The following is a 22,809-nucleotide window of genomic DNA, read 5'->3' as shown; positions in this document are numbered from 1 at the left end:
TGAGGTTCAAAACCCTAAGTTTTCTCAATTCTTCTTTCACTTTCAACATCAAAAGTGGTTACCATATCCTATTAATTTAATTTCTAATAAAGTCTCCAGAATTCATCTCCTTTCTATTCCTGTTTTGAGATGCTGACTACCTCACTCTGGACTATTAGCATATATAGTCCTAAACAAATATTTCCAGATTAATTTTTCTACAACATCACTCTACATACATCATTCCTTTATTAAACTATCTTCAATGTCTCCTTCAAAGCAATTAAATACAGGGAGCTGAGCACTGGCCTTCACATTTCAAAGCATTATCTGGCCTGACAGTGGACAGTGCTATGATGACCACTTCACTTGGTAGAATAGATTCCTCATCTTTCAAATGACATTAATAATCCTGTCATATCAACCTCATGGGGTTGTTATCAGGCTCAAATGAGATAATATAAAGTAGCAATAATGATTACAACAAACATTATGTCAAGTCCAGACTCTTACTTTATACTGACTTTCAAGGTCTTCTACAATTTCAGCCTGATCTCTTCCTTCTTTCTTTTGCATCCTACATACCCCAGTCCAAAAGGACTCTTATGATCATAGGGAAAAAGACTTGTACAAAAATATTTATAGCTGTGCTCTTTGTGGTGGCAAAAAATTGGAAAATGAGGAGATGTCCTTCAACTGGGGAATGGCTGAACAAACTGTGGTATCTGTTGGTGATGGAATACTATTTTGCTCAAAGGAATAATGAACTGGAGGAATTCCATGTGAACTGAAATGACCTCCAAGAATTGATGCAGAGTGAAATGTGCAGAACCAGGAGAACATTATACCCAGAGACTGTGGTACAACTGAATGTCATGGAATTCTCTACTAGCAGTAATGCAACAATCCAAGACAATTCTGAGAGCCTTATGGGAAAGAAAGCTATCCACATTCAGAGGAAGAATTGTGGGAGTAGAAACAGAAGAAAAACAACTGCATGATCACATGGGTTGATGGGGATGATTGGGGATGCAGACTCTAAAACAATCACCCTAATGCAAATATTAATAAAATGGAAATAGATATTGATCAATGATACATGTAAAACCTACCCTGAACCCACCTGTGCTTTTTCATCTTCATGTTTTTGCTTGTCCTATACATGCTTTATCCTCTTACTAGACTGTTGCACACAAGACAGTGATTTTGTGTTTTACTCTTCTTCCTATCACTAACATCAAGCTATAGCCTTTTAAATGGAAGCTTGAAATAATTATCTGTTGAATGAATAGTGACGTTTCCTCCCATCACCCAGTTTCTATATGGAGCAAGAAAAGTGAGCCTGATGACACCAAAAAAAGGCCCCTACAGAGGGCAGCTGGGTAGCTCAGTAGATTGAGAGCCAGGCCTAGAAACAAGAAGTCCTAGGTTCAATTTAGCCTCAGACACTTCCCAGCTGTGTGACCCTAGGCAAGTCACTTAACCCCCCCATTGCATAGCCCTTACCACTCTTCTGCCTTGGAACCAATACACAGTATTGATTCCAAGACGGAAGTAAGGTTTAAAAAAAAAAGGCCCCTACAATATCAAAGTTCAGTTTCTCACAATTAGCAGCTTGAAAAATGCAACTAAGTATGACTAATATAATATTCATTCCCTGCTTAAAACTATTACTAATTCAGGGGGGCAGCTGGGTAGCTCAGTGGATTGAGAACCAGGCCTAGAGACGGGAGGTCCTAGGTTCAAATTTGACCTCAGACACTTCCTAGCTGTGTGACCCTGGGCAAGTCACTTGACCCCCATTGCCTACCCTTACCACTCTTCTGCATTGGAGCCAATATACAGTATTGACTCCAAGACAGAAGGTAAAGGCTTAAAAAAAAAACAAAACTATTACTAATTCAGCCCAAGTTCCTACTTCATTCAGCTCCTAATAAAATATGCTTTCCCATATGTTTTTTTACTTTATACTTTAAATACAAGGGCATTATGAATAATCTCTGGAATCAATGGATAAGTGGAGTTAAAGAATGAACATGTTTTGAGATCACTAACACTGCCTTACTTGTCTTGAGAGGAAAGAGCATTCTAAGCAAACACCAATCAGTTATGGAGTTAATACTTTTGTTAAAAAAGAATATATTACTAGGGGAAAGGTCCTATTATTAGAAAATAACCTGACTGCTAAAAATTATATTATCTAAAATTCAACTTACTTGAGCCTCAAAAGAACCCTACAAAGTAAATACTATTGTAATCATTACTCCCATTTTACAGATTAGGAAACAAAGACTCAGGAAAAATAGAGTGAATTGCCTATGGTCACACAGCTGGCATAACTTAAACAAATTCAGGTTTTCTGTCTCTGGAACCAACACTCATACATACATATTATCACGATCTCCTTGCACTAAAAATAAATAGGCATATTCTTGCAATTCCAAGAAAAGGAGACATAAAAAAGGTGGAAGAACCATGTAGTTTACCTAAGAGAATATATTAACTATGCTTACTCAAAATTTCCATATTGCTAAATGTGTAATAATGGGGAGTGGGGATGGGGGTTGTCCTTGGTCCCAAGCTTCATTAAACATGGGGTAAGAAGAGATTCTTCAAATTTTCATCAGTAATTTATTTTAAATGCGTTTAATAGATAATAAAAATAATAGTAGCAAAATAAAAACTAATCAATCAATAATTTCTGGAAGCCTGCTAAGTACCAGGTACAATGTTAAGCTCAGGAAATAAACCCAAAATAGTGAGACAATCCCTGCTTTCAAAGAGCTTACATTCTATTCTACTTGGTGGGATTGATACATGTTCAGATAAATAAATATAGAATATATATGAAATACAATGATGGGGGAGGTGTTAATAACTGGGAGAATAAGAAAAGACCCATAGAATAAGCTTTATGCTGAGGTTCTAGAAGGTGGAAGTGAAGAGGGAAAAAGCATTCAAAGAATAGAGGGAAAGTTCTAGAAACTCATAAGAGACAGGGAATAGGTTTTTGTACATTAGGAATAGCAAGTGGACCAGTTTGGCGGCAGCAAAGAATATAAACTTGAGAATTTTATATAATCACCCTGGAAGAACTGGGGAAAGGCATCGAAAAGGTTTAAATGCCAAACAGTAGTTTGCATTTTCTCCTAAAGAATAAAAAATATTTTCTCATGATGTAACCAGAATGGTTTTTTAATCAAGAGATAAAATTAAGATTTGCCTCAAATTTGGTCCAATGTTTTAGTTTTGTTTGAGTTTTAAAGTCTTTCTCTAATAATTATTACACATATGACCTTAGGCAAAAAAAAGACCTCTTCTATAAAATGACTGCACTGTATTTAGAGTGTCTAAAGTATTTAAGTCTAGATCTATGCTATACTATGAATTAGGGCCTAAGTAAACTATTTAAAAGAACAACTAAAAAGAAAGGAAGAAAACTTCCAACAATGACTTAGTTAAGTGGAAGAGGTACCTAGGGGAAAAAAAATGTGTGTATACATACACACACACACACACACACACAAACACTTAAATTCTGTCAACAAGTTGGAATAACTTCCTAAACGTTTTCTCAGATTATTCATTTTGATAGAGCCAGGGCTCTTAAATTTAGATTTAAGTTAGTATGTACAAGTAGAAAAACAACCATTAAGTCAGAGAAGGAGCTTAAGTTCTTTAATCAAGAACTAATGAAGAAAACTTGTTCAATTATATAACAAAGTCTTTGTGCAAAGTAATCATATCAAGTGGGTGGGGGATTCAGTCATATGACATGATATCAACAGTAAGCTCCTAAAAGAGGAAACTCTTCTGTAAAGATTGGATTTAGCTCTCTCCTGACTGTAACAATAAAGATACTTAGTCTAACAAAATCAGAGATGTCTTGGGAACTTTACATTACTCCACCTTACTTTGTCTAACAAAATCAGGAATGTCTATAATAATACTTAAGGATTAAGTATTTAAGAAGATGGCCTTTGATAGAGAAAAATGACAAATCAGAAACAGCTAACAGACCCCTGGGCTAAGTCAAGCTTAAGCTACCATTGGTACAGATGAGATGCAGGAAAGTGAGTAAAATAGTCTGTATGTTTTGAGTCACTTCCTCTCATCGCCCTCTTTCCCGGGAGAGGTGGCTCTGGCTGGTGACTTCCTGTGAGCAGGCTGAGTTCAGTTCGAGCCTGGAGGAGCTCCCTCAGACAGCTTCTTTGAGACGGTCACATGGTGAGTGATAAGACTGATTCCCTCTCCCTTGGCTCTCAGGGGAAGCAGCCCCCTTGGCCAAAGCTGCCTTGGCTCAGCCGGAGCCAGAGAAGTTTAAATTCTCTCTCCCCCTCCCTCCCCCCCTCCCTCCCTCCCACTCCCCCCCCTCTCTCTATTTCTTTCCTCTATGTTAACTAAAATCACCATAAACTTCCAGCTGACAGGTATTTTATTATGGTATTTCCTTGGCGACCAAATTAATTTAGACTAAGTCACAACGCTAAAATTATCCTTTACACTTCTTATCAGTGCAAAGTAATCACTATTCAGCAATTTATGGTCTTAAGACAGATGAATATCGGACTGAAATCTTGAACCTTAGTATTTCCAATTCAAATATAGGCTTTTTACCATTATATCATGCAGACTCACAGCATTATTTAAATGTTAGTTATTAATTACTAGTACAGAAAAACACTTAGTGTGAGAGTATTAATTGGTTATCAGGTTGCTCAAGTTAGTAACTAGTTATTACCAGTTCAAGGACCAAAAAGGCCAAATAAACTGAATGAAAAACATTGAATACAAGATTAGTTAGGAGGTCTGATATATAGAATGATGTGCTATAGATAGGAAAAAACAAAAAACACTATTTAAAGGGTCAGAAGTACTGACTTAAGGAACGATGTTGTCCTACTGCAATTTTAAAACATTTTGAAAGAATCCAACAACTATCAATGATTCTAATGCCAAAAAATAACTGACTACTAAAATTATCCTACTCCATGGTGAACAAATTAAACAACAATTTAATGATACTGAAATGATAGACAAGCTCTACAAGACTCTCCATCCATATGCATGTTATAATGGGCATTCTTCGTCTATTAGGCCTTTACATGTAGCTAGTTAGTATACACAAGGTCCTGGGATCTTCTGGAGCTTAATCATCATAGCATCACTCGTAAAAAGTAGCATCTAGAAAACATTATCCACAGAGAGTCCTTCAACTTGGACATTCCACTACATTTCCTAAATCACAGTGGCATAAACCTCTAGTAAGAATATATCACCATCAGTATGTGTATCTGGTATAGATAATACAGATGGAGAAGCTGGGCCCAAAATGGAAGTCAGAGAAGGCAGAGAAGAGCTAAAAAGATTATCTTCTGGAAATATCAAAGGCCTTGTAAAGACACCAAATTTCCTATGAAAGCAAAAGCACATTTTTAATATACGCATTCTACTCATATTCCTATATATTAGCAACACAGCATACAATAGTTCACAGAATTAAAAATGAGTATTATACAGATAGCAATGAAGAAGACAGCACAGAGGATGACAAAAGGCTACATATAACCCAATAAGAAACTGAAGAAAAGGAGGAATAAAAGATATAATCAAGGATCCATCTGAGAGAAAGGAAAGAGAGGCTGGTCACATGAGAAGAATAACAGATGACAGTGTGGTTCAATACTACCCTTGGGACAGTCAAACATTGAAGAAAACTTGCAGTATATTTGAATGGACACCAACTGAGGAGAGGACAAAGAATAGAAAGATATGGAAAGATTTAGTGCTGGAAGGAATTTCCAAGTTAATGGGATTACAGATCCACATGGATATTTACAAACTTATGAACTCCAATGATAAAATTATAGGTCAAAGAAATTTTAAAATGCTCAAGGCTGCACTTGACCCAAATCTCATTATTTTATTATCATTATCAAATCTGTAAATAATGGAAAACTGTAATGTGTAAATATTACCTATAAAACATGATAAAATGTATGTAAATTTGTATAAAATTTTAAAAACCTAGAAGGAATGATTAATTCCAGCACATATATATACATTTATATATACATCATCAATTATTGAAGTAGATGAAAAGCCAATACAATTTTATCTTTGTATCATTCATGCCTTTGAAATAAAATCACTGCCTTAAAATGTTTTTCTTTTAAAGATCTCAAAGTTACAATCTTAGATCAACTCCTGGTCAAATCTCTCCTTCATAATTTAAGTCTAATTTTTACTAATTGATTCCAATGACCACACTTCTCCTATCATATTTCAACTTATTTACCAATTATTCTGATCACCAAATGATTCAATTCAGTTCAATAAGCATCTAAGAAAGACACTAAAGTAGATTCTGAGAATGTAAAGAAAAACAGTTCATCACACCTCAAGTTTTAATAAAGTAAATATAATTTGAAGAGCAACCAAATTAGAAAAGGCTTCCCCTAAGCAAAGAATTGATAGACTTGAATCAGTATTACAGAAGATTATTTTGGCAGCTGTGTAGGATGAATCTTAAATCAGATATCAGATATATATATATATATATATATATATATATATATACACACACACACCTTAGAAAATAAGCTAGACTAGTTCACTAAGAGTCTTGTTGAAGTAGTTACAATTAGGCCAGTGAAGCTGGACCATAGAGTTGGTAGAGGGGAATAAATATGAAAAGACTGGAAAGTTGAGAAGGAGCCAACTTAAAAAGAGCTCTAAATGTCCCAACAGAGGCCTTAATCTGGCCAGACTAAAATCATAGAAAATTCACATCACTAGCAGAATAGAGGAAGGAGTAAAGAGAGAGATGTGAAACAGGGAGACCAATGAGGCCTTTACAACGTCCAAGATGAGAGAAGATGAGGGTCTGAATAAAGAGTGGTGACTGTGTGAATGGAGTTAGAAATTATAAGATTTGGCAACTTATTGGGTAAGAATGGGAAAGTGAATCAAAGTCTGGATAAGAATTAGGAATGAGAAGGAAGAAAGGGCATGTGAATTCTTTTTTTGTACAAAATGTGTTTAGAAATTTCTAAAGGACATTCTATTGGAGATGCCTAAAAGGCAGACTACAGATATGTGTATGGATCTGGGAATCAGTTACATAAAAATGATACCTGAATCTGTGGGAGCTTAAAAAGATCACCAGCTAAGAATACAGTGAAATGGAAAGCAAGTGTAGGGCAGAAACTTGGGAAACATGAGTTTAATGATGCAAACTGAGATGGAGAAGTTGTACAGATAGGAGAACCAGGAAAGAATACTATTAAGAAAATCTAGATGGGTGAGTCTATCCAGAAGTTGAACAACAACATTGAACACTGCAAAGAGTCAAGAAGGACTAGGACTGGGCCAGGTGGGTGGCTCGGTATATTGAGATCCAGGTCTAGAGATGGGGGGAGGGTGGGTGTCCTAGGTTCAAATCTGGCCTCAGACACTTCCTAGCTGTGTGACCCTGGGCAAGTCACCTAACCCCCATGCCCTAGCCCTTACTGCTCTTCCACCTTGGAATCAATACTCCAAGATATGGAAGGTAAGGTTTTTTTTTTTTTTTTAAAGACTAGGATTAAAAAAAGGCCACTAGATTTGGCAAATAAAAGACCAATGACTTCCCAGTTTCTCAATCTAAATTTCTTTGATGTATTCCTTTATTCCATCTCAGATACATTCCAGTTTCATGTTTAATAATTCTAAAAATCTTCTATCCTGCCCCCACCCCCCCAGGTACCTCTTCCACTTAAACAAGTCATTGTTGGAAATCTTCCCCTCATGCCTTCCTACTCCTATGATACAGTAGAACAGGAGGGTTTTAGCCTTTTTTTGTGTCAAGAATATTTTTTAGAAGTCCATTAAAGCCTATAGGCCCCTTCTAGAATGTTTTTAAATGCATAAAATAATAGGATTATCAAGGAAACCAATTATATTGAAATAAAGATGTAATTTCTTTCTCCAAGTAGACAAGAATCTCTGAAATCCATAGTCTTCTTGGGGATCCTACAGACCTCAAGTTAAAATCTCTAAGGTAAGTACTTCTACAGAGAGAAGGAAGAATTAGAAGAAACAGTAGGATCAGAAATGAGCTAATCTGGAAACAGATTCATTTGAAAATTTTAAAGAAACACATTGTATAGTCATTGTTAAGAATATAATTTGTTAAGAATACAAATCCTCTTACACAGTCAATTCAAACTATTCAATATTTAATGGTACCAAATCAAGAAGTATGTATTCCGTGACAGCTACCTAATTATCTTAGGGATATAATAACCCCAAATTATCAGTTATGGATATAATCATCAAACTTACCTAAATGAGTCATTATTTTAACCTTTCTCCTTGGGGTGAAAACATACCAATAGAATGCAAACTTTAATAAGTTATTACCAAGGTGGTCAGAAGGACTTTGTTAGCATCTTGGAGACAAAATATCTGTTTTTTTGAGGACCAGTCTAATTAATTATTGAAGGGAATCACCAAAAGGCTGGTCAATAAAGAATCATTCTTAGCCAATGGCAAATAATTAAAGAAATATACAATTCCCACTTCTACACTTGCAAAAGGTGTTAAGAATCACAGTTTTTAGATCTCCTAAAAGAACTACCTTAAGGGTTGATGCTTTAAATGTGAGATTCTTATCCAAAATAAAAAAAAGAATGGACAGGACGGAATCATATCAATATTAATATTTTCACTCTAAATGAAATAAAAAGATATTTGCAGCTAAATGGAAAGATAGCACACAAAGGACAGATAAAAGAGTTGGACAGATAAAAGAGTTGGTGGAGTTTGGGGGTTTTTTTTTCCCTTGAGACCAAAGGCATTTAGAAACACTACTTCATGTAGCATTTGGTCATCTTGCCTAAGGAAAAAAGACCACCAGCAAAGTAAGTGTATATCTTATCTGTTGTAAAGAGAAAGGAGGAGCCTTCTGGATTATAAAATCAACAAAATGAAGGACTAGACATTTCCCCGATTCTCTCCAATTCTCAATTCTCCAAAACAAGAATTATGGATAAGAGGTTAAGTAATTCAGTTGCCACCATTCAGTATTTCCACTCTGTCACCCTCCATCTGGAACAGCAACATAACTTGGGGTACAAAGAATGAAAAGCTTACAAAAATGAATATGAAAATACATTTTGCATGATAATCTATATATAACCCAGATCAAGTTTACTTACCATTTCCAGGAGAAGAGAGAGAAGGAATGAAGAGAGATAAATTGGATCTTATAACTTCAGAAAACTCATGTGGAAAATTATTACATTTAATTGGTAAGATAAAATTATCTTTACAAAAATTTTTTGAAGATGGATATGGAGGAATCAATTCAGGGTCATATAGCTAGTATCAGGTAATATTTAATAAACCCTGGTCTTTTGACTCCAAGGCCTTAACTCAAATCTTTATTATAAATGTCATATTAAGGAAGCACTGGTAGAGGCAGTGAAAGTTGATATCCTAGATTATTCACAATACTCTTATAAATCTTTTTGATCAATTATTTTCCCATTCCTATAGTCATCAAATACTCCTTTGTCATCAACTTTCATAGCCTTCCTATAGTTCCTTCTCAATGTTTCAATATTCAGCAAATAGTCAACAAACATTTAATAAGCACTACAAAGTACCAAGCAGGTGATAAGTGCCTGAGATACAAAGAAAAGCAAAAGATTTCATTAAGTTCACATGTGAACCAAAAAGTAAATTAATGGAGGAAAAGTAACAATTAAAAAGGACTAGGAAATACTTTTACTAGAAAGTAGGATTTTTATTGAAACATGTAGGAAGCTAGGGAAGTCAGAAGGAAGAGATGAAGAGGGAGGTCATTCCACGTATGAAGGACAGCCAGTGAAAAATGCCCAGTTAGATGGGGTGTTTTGTTCAAGAAACAGCAAAGCCTGTGTTACTGGATGAAGAATATAAGGGGATCTTATGAGGTGTATGAAAACTAGAAAGGTGGTAGGGGGGAGAATAATTAAGATTATGAATGGCTTTTAATGTCAAACAGAAGATTTTATATTTGATTCTAGAGGTAACAGAGAACCACTAGGAGTTTATGGAAGGAAGAATGTAGCTTTTCTGGTTGAGTGAAGGATGGTCTGGAGTGTAGGGAGAGACTTATGGCAGACAAACCAACCAACAAGCTATTATATTAGACCAGGATGGAGGAAATAAGGGCCTGTACCAATATGGTAGAAATATCAGAGGATAGAAAAGGGTATACAAGAAGTTACAAAAGTAAAATCAATTGGATTTGACAACTGATTTAATGCAAGAGGGTGAAAGACAATTAGAAATTGAGAAGAGAGTAATGTTCTAAATATCTAGAGAAAAAAAAGAGTATCAACAGCTTCAAAAGCTGCAGAGAGGTCAAGAAGAATGAGAACTGAGAAAAGGCCTAAATTTGGCAATTAGGAGATCACTTGTAAACATGAAGAAAACAGTTTCAGTTGACCATTGAGGTCACCAAATCAGACTAAAGAGAATGAGGAAGGGAAGTGGAAGCACATATGTAGTTTCTCAAGGAGTTTCACCACAAAAGGCAGAAGAGATAGGAGATGATAGCTAATGGGGATGATGGATTAAGTGGGGTTTTTTTAAGGATTGGGGAGATAGAGGCATGTTTGTAGGCAATAGGAGAGCAGCCAGAAGATAGAGGGGATTGAAGGCAAAAGAGATGGTGGAGATAATAGAGGGGGCAATCTGTTAAGAGGACACAGGACAGAATACGATTACTTATGCAGGTTGACTTTGTCAAGAAGGGCCACCTCATTATTTAAGACAGGGATGAAAGAAGAGATTGGTAGAAAGCATTTGAATGATACAGGATAAGGCCAGCTGAAGAGAAGCTCCTACTGGTCTCAATTTTTCAGTAAAATATGAGGTATGATGAACTGGGAATTTTGTAAAGTTTGAGGCATAGCAAGGCACAATCAGTGATATAAAAGGGCAAGGTTATCAAAAGAAGAGGATGATAGAGCACTGAACTGATTTACCAAGAGGAAAAAATGGTTAGGTAAAGAGGAGAGTGTAGCTAATAGTACAAGAGTAATAGTCTGGGGACTATAGTCTGGAGTTAAGGAATTGGAGGTCATGGAACAAAGTACAAAGTTTGGTACTAGAAGACAAAGGGAGAATGCTAAGAGTGTAAACAAATAAGGGACTATCCAAGTTCAAAAACATGGAAGTAGAGCATTTGGGAGTTATAGCAAGATCAATGGTACAACCATCTTGGTGCAGGGCCCAAAATGGAGTGGAAGAAGAAATCAAGAGAAATTAGCAAATTAAGGGGATTAAAGTGTTTAAGGGACAATCAATATGTATACTAAAGTACCCTAGTAGAAGGGCAGGATCTGGGTAAGATTTTGAGTCAGGTATTAAACTCATTAAAGCAGAAAGAAGAGTATCCTAGAAGTAGATAGAAAACAGCTACCAAGATTTTGATTGAGTAGGAAATGTAGATTGCATGAGGCTTAAAGGAGGAGATGCTGGTTGCTCAGTGACAGTGGTAGGGGAAAAACTTGAAAACAAGAATATTCCAACTCTCCCACTTTGATCAGAAAGTAGGAAGAATGAGTCAAAGTGCTACAAGTGCCAGAAAGGTTTTGAATGCTACAATATTTTATATTTAATCCTGAAGGCGGAAGGGGTCCAAAAGAATTTAATTCAATAGGGGGATAGAATAGACAGACCTGCATTTTCAAAAGATCAACTTGGCAGTTAAGTGGAAAATGGATTGGAATGGGAAGTAGTATGTAGCAAAATGACCAACCAGCAGGTTATTACAATACTCCAAGTGTAAGGTGTTAAGTGCTTGTACTCGGGTGACAATATATGTTCCCTCCTTTGAATTCCCAATAACACCACTCCAATCCAGACTCTTGTTATATTTACTGGACTAAGCAACTTAAAAATAGCACAACTAGTCCCTAGTATTTCCATGTCAATCCTTTCTAGATACCATCACGACACTGTCTCCTAAACATATCTTTCAAATATTCTTTAAGTACCTGGGAGACAAGAGTCCAATCTCACATTCTGTCCTCCAGTCCAGTCTCACTTCCATTACTAGACATCTAACCCTATAGCTAATTATAGCGTTAATAATAAAACATTTATTTAATGAACTGAATTTTACAAAGTAATCCAAGTCTATGATGCCAGAAAAGTTCACTGATAACTTTTCAAAAGGAAGTCATACATTTCACAATTTCACCTTATCCATTTAAGCTCATTTATTTCAAAAAAATCTACTTTCAAAATATTCTAATCTTCTTGCAGTAAATGGAGAGAACATACTTAAAAACAGATTTAACTATCTTTCAAAAAAAACCTTTTAAGGTTAGCATCTTAAATAAAGTATGCAATCTTAGGAACTGAAAATACATTGTTAACACACAAGGTTTACCTTGAAAAATATGTATACAGAAATATTTTCCCATAGATTTTATCATAATTTTAAATATGCCTTCCCATAGAAACTCAGTACCTCTCATTCAGGAGCCTTGATGTTAACTAGAAACATTCAAGGGAAAGCTAAAGGTATGTTCCTTTCCTAATTTGTAAGAAGGGTTTGTCAAACTGACAATTTATCTAAGTTTTGCAAAAGTAAACACATAAACCTGTTAATTTTACAAGCTTCTAAAGGATTGCTCTATCAAATTCTATCCTACTCCAGAAAACTGTTAAATGAGTTCCAATTGGGAAAATATATCAAAAGGGTTTAGAAAGTCAGAGAAAGCTTTATGGAGGAGGCAGCATTTGAACTAAACTTTAAAGAAGGGAGGAGTAATAATAATAATAACAACAGCTAATATTTACATAGTTCTTACTATAAGCCAGATACTTTGCTAAATTGATCCTCACAATTCTGAGATAAGTGCTATTATTATTCCCATTTTACAGGTGAGGAAACTCAGGCAGAGATTAGGTGATTTATCTCAGCTAGTGAATGTCTGAAGTTCCATTTGAACTCAGGTCTCCAGGTTCCATGCCCAGAGCTATATCCACTTGTGTCAACCAGATGCCCCCAGCAAGAAAAGCAAAGGGATCAAGGTAGGTCAATGGAAAATGTTAGGGAGCAAAGACTTGTCCAGTTAGTCTAAAGTGTGGAGATGCATATAAAGGTGTAATGTGAGATAAAGTTGAAAAGACAAAGTAGAATATATGTATAATAAGCTCCCCCAAACCCCACAATCAAAAAATAAAAGGCTGTATCAAAAACTAGAGAATGAAAACTTCCCAACTATGGCTAGGAAAAGAGTTCTGAAATAAGAGACAGAAATCATAATACAAGACAAATGATAAAGTGTTGATTATATAAATTTTTTTAATCTTTCATTTGACTTGACTAATAATTTCATCCAGCTTGGGAGGGAGAAGGGGAGATTTGCATCCCTGATAAAAAATGATACAGACAGAATAAAAGGCAGGAAGTTCAATGGTTAAAAAAGGCAAAATTATAAAAGCAAGTTTCCAAAACATAAATCATCAAAAAAGTTAATAAACAGGTTTTCCCTCTAAAATGCAATCATTTACTTCATAAGTGATCCAAACCACTAGTAAGAGAAATGTAAGTTAAAATAACTCAGTTTTTATTTAATATTTGTAAGACTGACAAAGATGCCAACTCATAAAGAAATGATAATAATAAACGTTGATGAGGCTATAGGACCACTGACAGGGTTTTTAATTGGGCCAAATATTGGAAAAGTATTTGCAAATATACTAGTAAAGTCAATTGTACATACTCTTTGAACCAATGATATCACTACTGCACATATAACCCAATGAGATCAGAGGGAAAAGTGCCACACATAGTCATGAGGGTCACTCACAAAAATACTTACTTTAGTACTTTAATGATTGAAATACAATAGTGTTGAGTGTTAAGAAAAAAATGAGTATTAAGAAATCAAAGAAATAAAGCTTGTATAAATTCATACTGAGAGAAATGGAACCAAGAAAACATTTAATACAACAATCTTGCTAAGAAAAAGAGAAACAATGAAATATCAGAACTCCTATCTATGTACTGAGATTTACTCCCTCATCGCTCAGCAGAGTAGTGCAATATAGGAGCAATTAAGGAACACAGTAATCTGATGCGGTCAATGTCTTGGTTTGTTTTAACTATAATTATGTGTTAGAAAATGGGATGCCCTTGGGAACTGTCAAGGACATAAAAAAATACAAATTAAAGAATGAATGAATAAAATAAGGGAGGAAAGGGGAGCTTCACTATCAGACTATAATCAGACATGAAATTCCCCCTTTCTCAACAGATAATAGTTATTAGAGAAGCCAAATCAATTTGTTCATGCAAAGGCCTAAGTTTACATAATCAAATAAATAAAACATATTGAAATAATGCAAAGGAAGGCAGTGTCGGACAGAGAAAAGACCTAAGTACTATGCCCAAAAGAGTTTGAACTTTACTGTGGAGGAATAAGACAGGATGTTTGTTTAAAAGGCTATTACTTTTCTAAATAATTCAAGTACACATTTCAACAGGTTCTACCTCATGCCAATAATATCTATCTTCTCATCTCTCTTAAATTCCCTGGTTTTCTTCAAAACTTCACATAAGACCTTTCTTAATCTTCAGGGTGCCAGTGTCCTCTCCCCCAAAATCACTTTTTATTTTTATACACATATACACTCTTTATACACATGGTGTCTCCTCCAATAGAAATAAAGCTCCTTGAGGATAGAGATTATAATTTTTGTCATTTTATCCCCTACAGAGGGGATATGTACATGATACACATAGTAGGTGCTTACTGCTTTTTGAATCATCAAATTACTGGCGCATCTGTTGCTTTAAAAAATATTACTCTACTAATGCTAGACACAGCTTCTTTCTCCATACTCTGAAAAAGTTTTGCTAAGATTAAGAGATTGCTCAAATAAGTGGAGTTAATAAAAAAGCAGGAATGCATAAAAAGGGACAGAGCTGAAACCTCAAGAAAAGATGAACAGTGTTTTTAGTTTTCTATACTGCTATTGGGCTTGCTATCTCCTAAACCTTAAAAAAGGGGATCAAGGAAATCCTCTTAAATACATAATTTGACAACCATTGAAATCCTGAATTATAACAACTTTTATATGTTTGCCTCTCTACCACATCTCATAATGTGGATCAATAATTTATCCATTTCAGAGTTCCCAAGAAAGTAAGAGATGTTTATAAAAATGGCAGAAAGAAGGGGAGGAGGGAAGGAGTGGAGGAGAGGAGGATAATTAGATGAGAGAACATGGGAAGGGGGGGAAGCAATAAAAAGCACAGTTGAACTCAGGCTTGAGATTTCTACGTATATCACTATTATAATAATATCTAGGCATTTATATATTGGTATGAGGTTTTTGCAAAGTACTTTACAAATATAATCTCATTTTATCCTCACAAAAACTTTAGTAGGTTAAGGGCTAGTTATTGTCCCAGGCAGGATATGAATTCAGGTCTTCCTGACTCCAAATCTGAAGCTCTATTCACTAACTCCTGATTTCAAGATATTTGTAGATAAGAAATTTTATTGTACCTCTTTTATAACTCCACATATCACTTGCAAGTTTTAGGCCTAAGCAACAACCAATAGCATGCTGAATATTGAGTACAGGAAACTGTACTAAACAAAATGAGGAAATTTAACAATCAGAAAATGCAATCCCAAAACTAGAAATAGCCTTCATGTAAATTAGGGGCTGCTGGATGGTACAGGGGATAGAGCACTAGACTTGGAGTAAGGAAGACTTTCTGAGTTCAAATCTGGTCTTGCTACATGACCCTGGGCAAGTCATTTAATCTTGGGGGGTTTGGGGGGTGGGTGTTGTTATTTTTTTTAAGTTTTCTCATCTGTAAAATGAACTGGGGATAGAAATGGCAAACCACTTGGGTATCTTTGACCAGAAAAAAAAAACAACCCAAGAGTTCACTAAAAGTTGGACATGACTAAAATTACTAAATAACAACAAAAATCATTAAAGCATTTTTCATGGTTATGGGGAAATAAAATCAGCATAATTGGTCAAAATTTTATGAAGGCCTATGGCAGCCAAATAAACTCGAGTCTTCTCAGTAGTACTTACTATGCTCTTGCCCTTCTATGGAACTACAGTAGTTCACATCGAACTGTCTCAAGTCAACCCCTAATCCTTCCCTCTTCAGCTACCTGTTCTTGTTCTGTGAAAGATACAGGAAGGACTTCCCCCCAAGGAGTGCATTCCAGGTGAAGCCCAATTAAAAAGGCCTGGATACTGTTTGGTTTTTTTGTGTTGTGGTTTTTTTTTGTTTGTTTTTGTGAAGAATACCCTACCCCATAAAGGAGCCAGGCATAAAATTGTTATTGTTAATTGAAGGCCAGTTGTGAAGGGCTCAAAAAAACCTGGTGAAATAGGTGCTTTTAGTATGCCCCTTTTACAAATGAAGAAACTGAGGCTTGCCACTGAACTTTACTGAGCAGGGGAATACATGTTCTGTACTACACTTTAGAAATCTCTCTCCTGACTGTGGAGGATATTGTAACAAGTCCAGGGAAGACCAGAGTCCAGGAAGTCCAAGACTTCACATGCAAAGGCTGAGCTTTTTTCTGAATCTGTTTTTCCAGTAATTGTAACAGATTTGTACTGATCCATTCAAACAGTGTACTTCTGGATCAAAGCCCACAGCCAGCCAAGCTAATGGGTAAAGTCTTTGACAGTATAACAAAGAGAAGTCATCCTCCCCATAGGAGGCTGAAACCCATGAGCTTGAACTTTCTTTTCTTTTTTAACACTTAACTCTAAACAAAAGAGCAAACCAGTCAGAAAATCAAACAGCCCACTTTTTAATAAAGGAAAAACTCAAGATCTAATCAGACACTTTAAGTATTAAGAACACCAATCATCTAGGCAACATCAGGAACCATTCTGCTGCTTCTATCTTAGTCACTAGTAAAATTTTCTTAAAAATTTGCCCCCAAACTGAAAAATAAGGAAAAATTATTTTGCAGAACTAATGGTAATCATTGAAGCCTGGAAACCTTAATGAAATTAACACAGCTATTACTGATGACCACAATTATGTTATTTAAGCAGAAATGCAAATTAATTAATATCAAATATTTTATTTACTACTATACACCATAATATACACTAATATAAAATACATAAGACAAAGCCCCCTCTCACAAAGCTTAAAATCTAATTAGAGGGGGCAGCTGGGTAGCTCAGTGGATTGAGAGCCAGGCCTAGAGGTGAGAGATCCTAGGTTCAAATCTGGCATCAGACACTTCCTCAGACACTGTGTGATCCCTGGGCAAGTCACTTGACCCCCATTGCCTAGCCCTTACCACTTTTCTGCCTTGGAGCCAATACACAGTATTGTACAAAAGTAAAGTACAAATAGTCTTTAAGTAAAATAGTTATCCCTGGAAAGTTAAATTGTTGGCTCAACTGTAGAGGGCCCACAGTTGCCAGGATGAAGATTTTACATATTATCTATACAACAAGGAAAGGCCATTGACATTTTTTTAAACCTTTATTTTCTGTCTTAGAATCAATACTGTGCATCAATTCCAAGACAGAAGAGCAGTAAAGGCTAGGCAATGGGGGTTAAGTGACTTGCCCAGGGTTACACAGCTAGGAAGTGTCTGAGGCCAAATTTGAACCTAGAACTTCCCATCTCTAGACCTGGCTATCAATCCACTGAGCAACCCAGCTGACACCTATTTTTTTTTCCTTTAATTAAGGAACAATATTATCAGAATGATGAATCAGGAAAATTAGTCAGATAGCAAGATAATTGGAAAAATGGACTGAAGAAAGAGAAAAATTAAGAGGCTCTAACAACAGCAGTGTGAAGAAATGACTTTAAATAATAAGTTGTTTTTGATAGGAATAGAGAGGAAATGACGTGAAAAAGATTGCAGCAACTACAAAAAAAGAAATAGCTACAATGGAGAAAAATGCTGAATTTGGAATTGGAGGTATCAGATATAAATCTTGTGTTCTATCACTTACTACTTGTGTGACTTTAGGGAAGTTGTCAAAAGCCAAATCAACAAGGATTTATTAAGTGCTTTTACTATGTATGTGTCAGCACTGGGGATACAAAGAAGGCAAAAGATGGTCCCTGCTCTCAGTTTAATGGGGGATTTAGTCTGAATAAGGAATTACCCTTACCTCCTTGTGCCTTAGTTTCTATATATGTAAAACCAAAGTGCTAGAAAAAAGGGTCTCTTGCATCATTAAATGTATGATCCTAATATCACTTATAATGAGAAGCAAAGAGTAATAGAAAGAATAGTAGATTGAGAATCTGAGAAACCTAGGTTCAAATCCCACCTCTTACATATTGACTATACAACCATGTACCACTTTTTAGGGCTCAGTTTTCTCCATTAGTAAAATTAGAGGACTGATTTAAATGGTCCTTAAGGTCCCTTCAGGCTCCAAATGTATGATTCTCTTATCACAAAACTAACCCAAGAACAATGCATACAGAGTAAGTCAAATCAAATAAGGATCACTTCCCAAATTCATAAAAAATACATAGCTCTAAGTAAAATATAATGGCAGCAGCTGTATGTGAATATGTAGAACCACATTTCATTAGACACCAAAATCTTCCTCCAATGGCTTACCAGAGTGTAGAAATAAACCAGGGTTCTTCCAGATGAATGGAGCTCTGGCAATTAATGGAAAATTGGAAAAGTTTCAAATATGGCTCTGTCATATAAAAGCTAAGAACAGAGACAAATTATGCATGAAGTCTTTTGTTAGCATTCTAATCACTAGTGTCAATCCTTCCTTGTATTTAGTCAATATGTGTGTATATGTGTTTATTAACTTGACATTAAACTGCACAGTATTATATATTAGGCAGCTAGAACCTGAATCTGGTCTCAGAAACTTAGAAGTTTGTGTAATCCTGGGCAAATCACTTAACCTCTGTCTCAGTTTTACCTTGACTATAAAATGGGGGGCAATAATAGCACCTATCTCATATTGTTGTTGCACTTGGCATGGTGCCTAGGCACATAGTAGGTCCTACATAAATATTTACTCCATTCCCCAAGCTTTCCTTTCATATATACTTGTCTTCTCCCACATTGAATATAAGCATATGTAGAGTAGATTTTTGCATAAATTGTACTTGTATCCCCAATGCTTAAAATAGTATCTAGTACATAATAGGCACTTAATACCTGTTGCTTGATTGATACATTATTTATCAAGTTTGGCCACCAAGTGATCAATTTTTTGAACACTTTAAGAAAACACAAATATATACATAATAATAGCTAGCACTTACATAGTACCTTAAGGTTTGCAAAGTGCTTTACAAATATCTCTTTTGATCCTCATATCTGGGAGGTAGGTGCTAGATTATTATCATTTTACAGATGAGGAAAGATGAAAAAATGACTTCACCAAGGTCACACAGCCAGCAGTGATCTGAGGCTAGATTTGAACTACAAGCTGTCATTCATAATTTTAAGCACAAACAAAAAGTTAAATTTGGTGGAAATTCTACAAAATATTATTGTTCACAACAATGTTTGATGTTAAGAGTCATTTTGAATTATCTTCCTTAGGTATGGTTACTGAAATATCAAAAATATTTTATCTCAAAAAGTCTTACCTACAGGCCAGTTCTGAGGTATGGACAACAATAGCATAAAAATCCTAAAATTCCAGCTTACTTGTCTCTTTTATCAAATTAACAATAGATTACACTTCAAAATATGGCTTATTTCAGATAAAGACAAAAATAACACTAAAACATCAAATATTTGAGCATTTACTGTCAACTATAAAACATTCTGTAAAATGTTATATAAATGCTAGCTATTATTATAAGTTGACATTTTTAGAGTAATAATTTTACCAAATGTAAGTCTTATTAAAATATTCACAAGTGAACTCATTTTCTTGAAACAAATATTCATCATGTGAATTTTTAGAGAGTTCCTCTCACTTTACAAGATGAATTACTAACCTATCTTAAAAACATCCCTTTATGTCTCTGCAATCTGAAACGTAGCTGGAAAAAAAATTAATACAATTTTTGTGTTTTCAAAAATGGACCCCAAATAATCTATTTTCACATCATTCAATGAGAAATGAAAAATCTCTGAAGGGAATAAAGAACTCAAAAAGACTATTCTCTCATCCATTGACTCAATATCGTTTAAATATGAGCTTTTCAATTTATGTGTATTCTGACCAAAAAAATGAGCCTTTGCAAACTCAGTTTTCTACTGTTGATATTCATCAGTATGCAACTGTAAAATAGGGTTAGGAATTTAAGTTATTATCTCTACCACACAAATTTGGAACACATATATCTGCTACGTTAAAACGGTAAAATTAGATCCTAAAACTGAACCCTGTACTGAGTAATCAGAAATATAAGTTTTTATCATGGCTTTATAAATAAGATTTAATTCCTGCTTCACTATGCTGAGCATTACAGAATATTTTCCTAATTAATTTTAAGAATAATCCACTTAAACGCTTCTAAAGTAGCTTAAAATAAAAATCTTAAGTCACATGTTCCAATTACTTCATTGCAGATTTTTAACTAAATCTTTTTGGCACAAAATTAAGTCTAGGAAGATTCAAGATTTCAATTGAAATCCATACAGACGATTTATAAGAATATTTACTATGCTAAGATATTACACTCCTAAAGTTTTCTTCTCTACCCCAAGTCCTATATCTCTTTAAATTCAGAATTCGACTGGAGAGGAAATAATGCTTTGACAAAGCAATTAAATTAATATTGCTTAACTTATTCAATCCCAATACCATTCATAAAAAAATTCTCCTGAGATTGATAATTCAATTTCTAAGTGATTACTAAACATTGCAATCTACCAATATGTTCTAGTTGTTGAAAGGAAACATAAACTTTTCTACTTCTCTACCCAATTCAACAAGTACTTACTGAATGGATGTCATTAAAGAATTGTATTATGGAGGAAGGATAACACAATATACTAATTCAAAAATTTGAATCGCCTACAACAAATGTTAGTCTTTACTTCTTTAAATTATTTTCTTATCCAAAAATTACAAATCTCCTTCCCTGCCTCCTTCACACTCGTACTAAAAATTTAGATGCCTGGATAAAATATGTATTCAGTTCAAATGGTGCTTTTAGTGGAAGTCGTGAAGTTTGGGTTTACATTCTTTTGAGTTATCTATCGTTTCAATAGCCAATTCAATTTTTAAGCAGTAGTATCAAACACTAATTCGACAATTAACCCATTTCAAACTTTGAAACCACCCCCACGGATCAAGTTTGCTGCAACCTCGAGCTCTATGCCCTCACCACCTGGGGCTGAAAGACTCACATCCTGTTCTCACAGACAAGCATTCCGCCCTACATCCAACCTTTCAAACTTTATACCTTCCCTACAATGCACCAAAAACGGGGGATCGTGACCGTCAAGTAAAGAACCCCCACAACTACGGCCCAGAACTGACTTAGTCTTAGTTTCGGGACGAGCCGGGGTCAGCGCTTTATAGGGGATCTCCTGCAGAGGACGACGGAGCCTCCCCCCTCCCGCCCGGCTGCGAACTCACTGGTTAGTCGGGGGTGCGTTGAGAGGGATGGCCACCTCCTCCTCCTCGTACTCCGGTCCGTCCAAGGAGTCGCCTTCGTCCACAGTCCCGGGGCCCCCTCCCAGGGGGGCAGGCGGCTGCGGCTGTGGCGGCGGCGGCGGCGGCGGCAGAGGCGGGAAGCCCCCCGGGACGAGAGAGTCGGGGGGCGCCGGGATTCCCTTAGAGGAGGCAGCGTCCCCCGAGGGGCCGGCGGGGACTGCAGGAGCACCACCAGCCCCAGGCCCAGCTACCATAGTAGAGCACAAAACGGGGCCTCCGACCCCGGCCGCCGGACAGGAGGTTGAGAGGCAAGGCAGGGTCGCCGGGGTCCTCGCCCGACACAGAGCCGCGCAAGGGCCAGGGTCAGCGGCCGAGACCGGGCCGCCTCCCACCCCAGCGGTCGCCGGACCGCCCTCCTCGCTCCCGGCCGCCTCGGCCGCCATCATGTTGTAGCCCGCTCGGCCCTGCCCTGCCTGGCCCTGCCCGTCCGGGAGCCCCGGGGGCCACAGGGCCCCGGCTCCTGGCCACCCCTCCCCGGCGGGCCCCCCCTCAGCTCCTCGGGCCGTGAAGGAAACAACAACAAAAGGACGGAGCCCGCCCGCCCTCAGGCCGGAGGAGCCCCTGGGGCTGCAGCCCGGGCGCCCCGGAGCGGCCCTGGCCCCCTACGGAAAGAGAGGAGGGGAAAAAAAAACAGACCGCGACCCCTGCCCCCGGCCGAGGCGCGCACACGCCCCCGCAGACAGACCTTCCACACGCGCGCGCGCGCACACACTCACATACACATACGCACACAAAAGGCACACACCCCCAAAAGAAAACTTCCCGGCTCTGTAACTAACTAACGAGTACGGGAAGAAGGGGAACTGGGCTAGAGCCACCGCCGCCGCTGCTACCGCCGCCACCACTACCACCACGGCCGCCTCTTCACCGCCCCAGTTCCGGCCACCCCCACCGCAGCCGCCGCCGCTGCCGCTGCCGCTGCTGCCGCTGCCGCCGCGGCTTCATCCTCCACGGGGCCGGAGGAGGGAGGGCGGGAGTGGAAAGGAGGGAGGGAGAAAGGGTTTGGGGGGTGGATGCAGAGGAAGGAGAGAAGCAGAATTCCGAGTCGCGATTCCCAACCTAGACCTCGCAGGGAGACGGGGAGGGGAGACAAGAGGGGGGAAAGGAAGACTGGGGGATTTGGGGGGGGGGGAGGGAAAAAAAGGAGGGAGGCTTCTG

The 22,809-nt window shown here is 37.1% G+C and overlaps 1 protein-coding gene across 1 annotated transcript in view; it reads right to left on the bottom strand.

Annotated features, from left to right (window-relative positions):
- Positions 1-22,500, bottom strand: part of RASA1 (RAS p21 protein activator 1) — a 119,277-nt gene extending 96,777 nt beyond the window's left edge. Inside the window, exon 1 of the mRNA XM_056824619.1 lies at positions 21,574-22,500. Coding sequence (XP_056680597.1) covers positions 21,574-22,037 — 464 coding nt within the window. The 5' untranslated portion in view covers positions 22,038-22,500. The remainder of the gene's footprint in view (positions 1-21,573) is intronic.
- Between the last annotated feature and the right edge of the window lie 309 nt (positions 22,501-22,809).

The sequence above is a fragment of the Monodelphis domestica genome, chromosome 3 (assembly GCF_027887165.1).
Source record: "Monodelphis domestica isolate mMonDom1 chromosome 3, mMonDom1.pri, whole genome shotgun sequence".
Classification (NCBI taxonomy): Eukaryota; Metazoa; Chordata; class Mammalia; order Didelphimorphia; family Didelphidae; genus Monodelphis; species Monodelphis domestica.
Note: the sequence above shows the minus strand (reverse complement) of the source record. Positions and strands in the feature narration are given on the sequence as shown.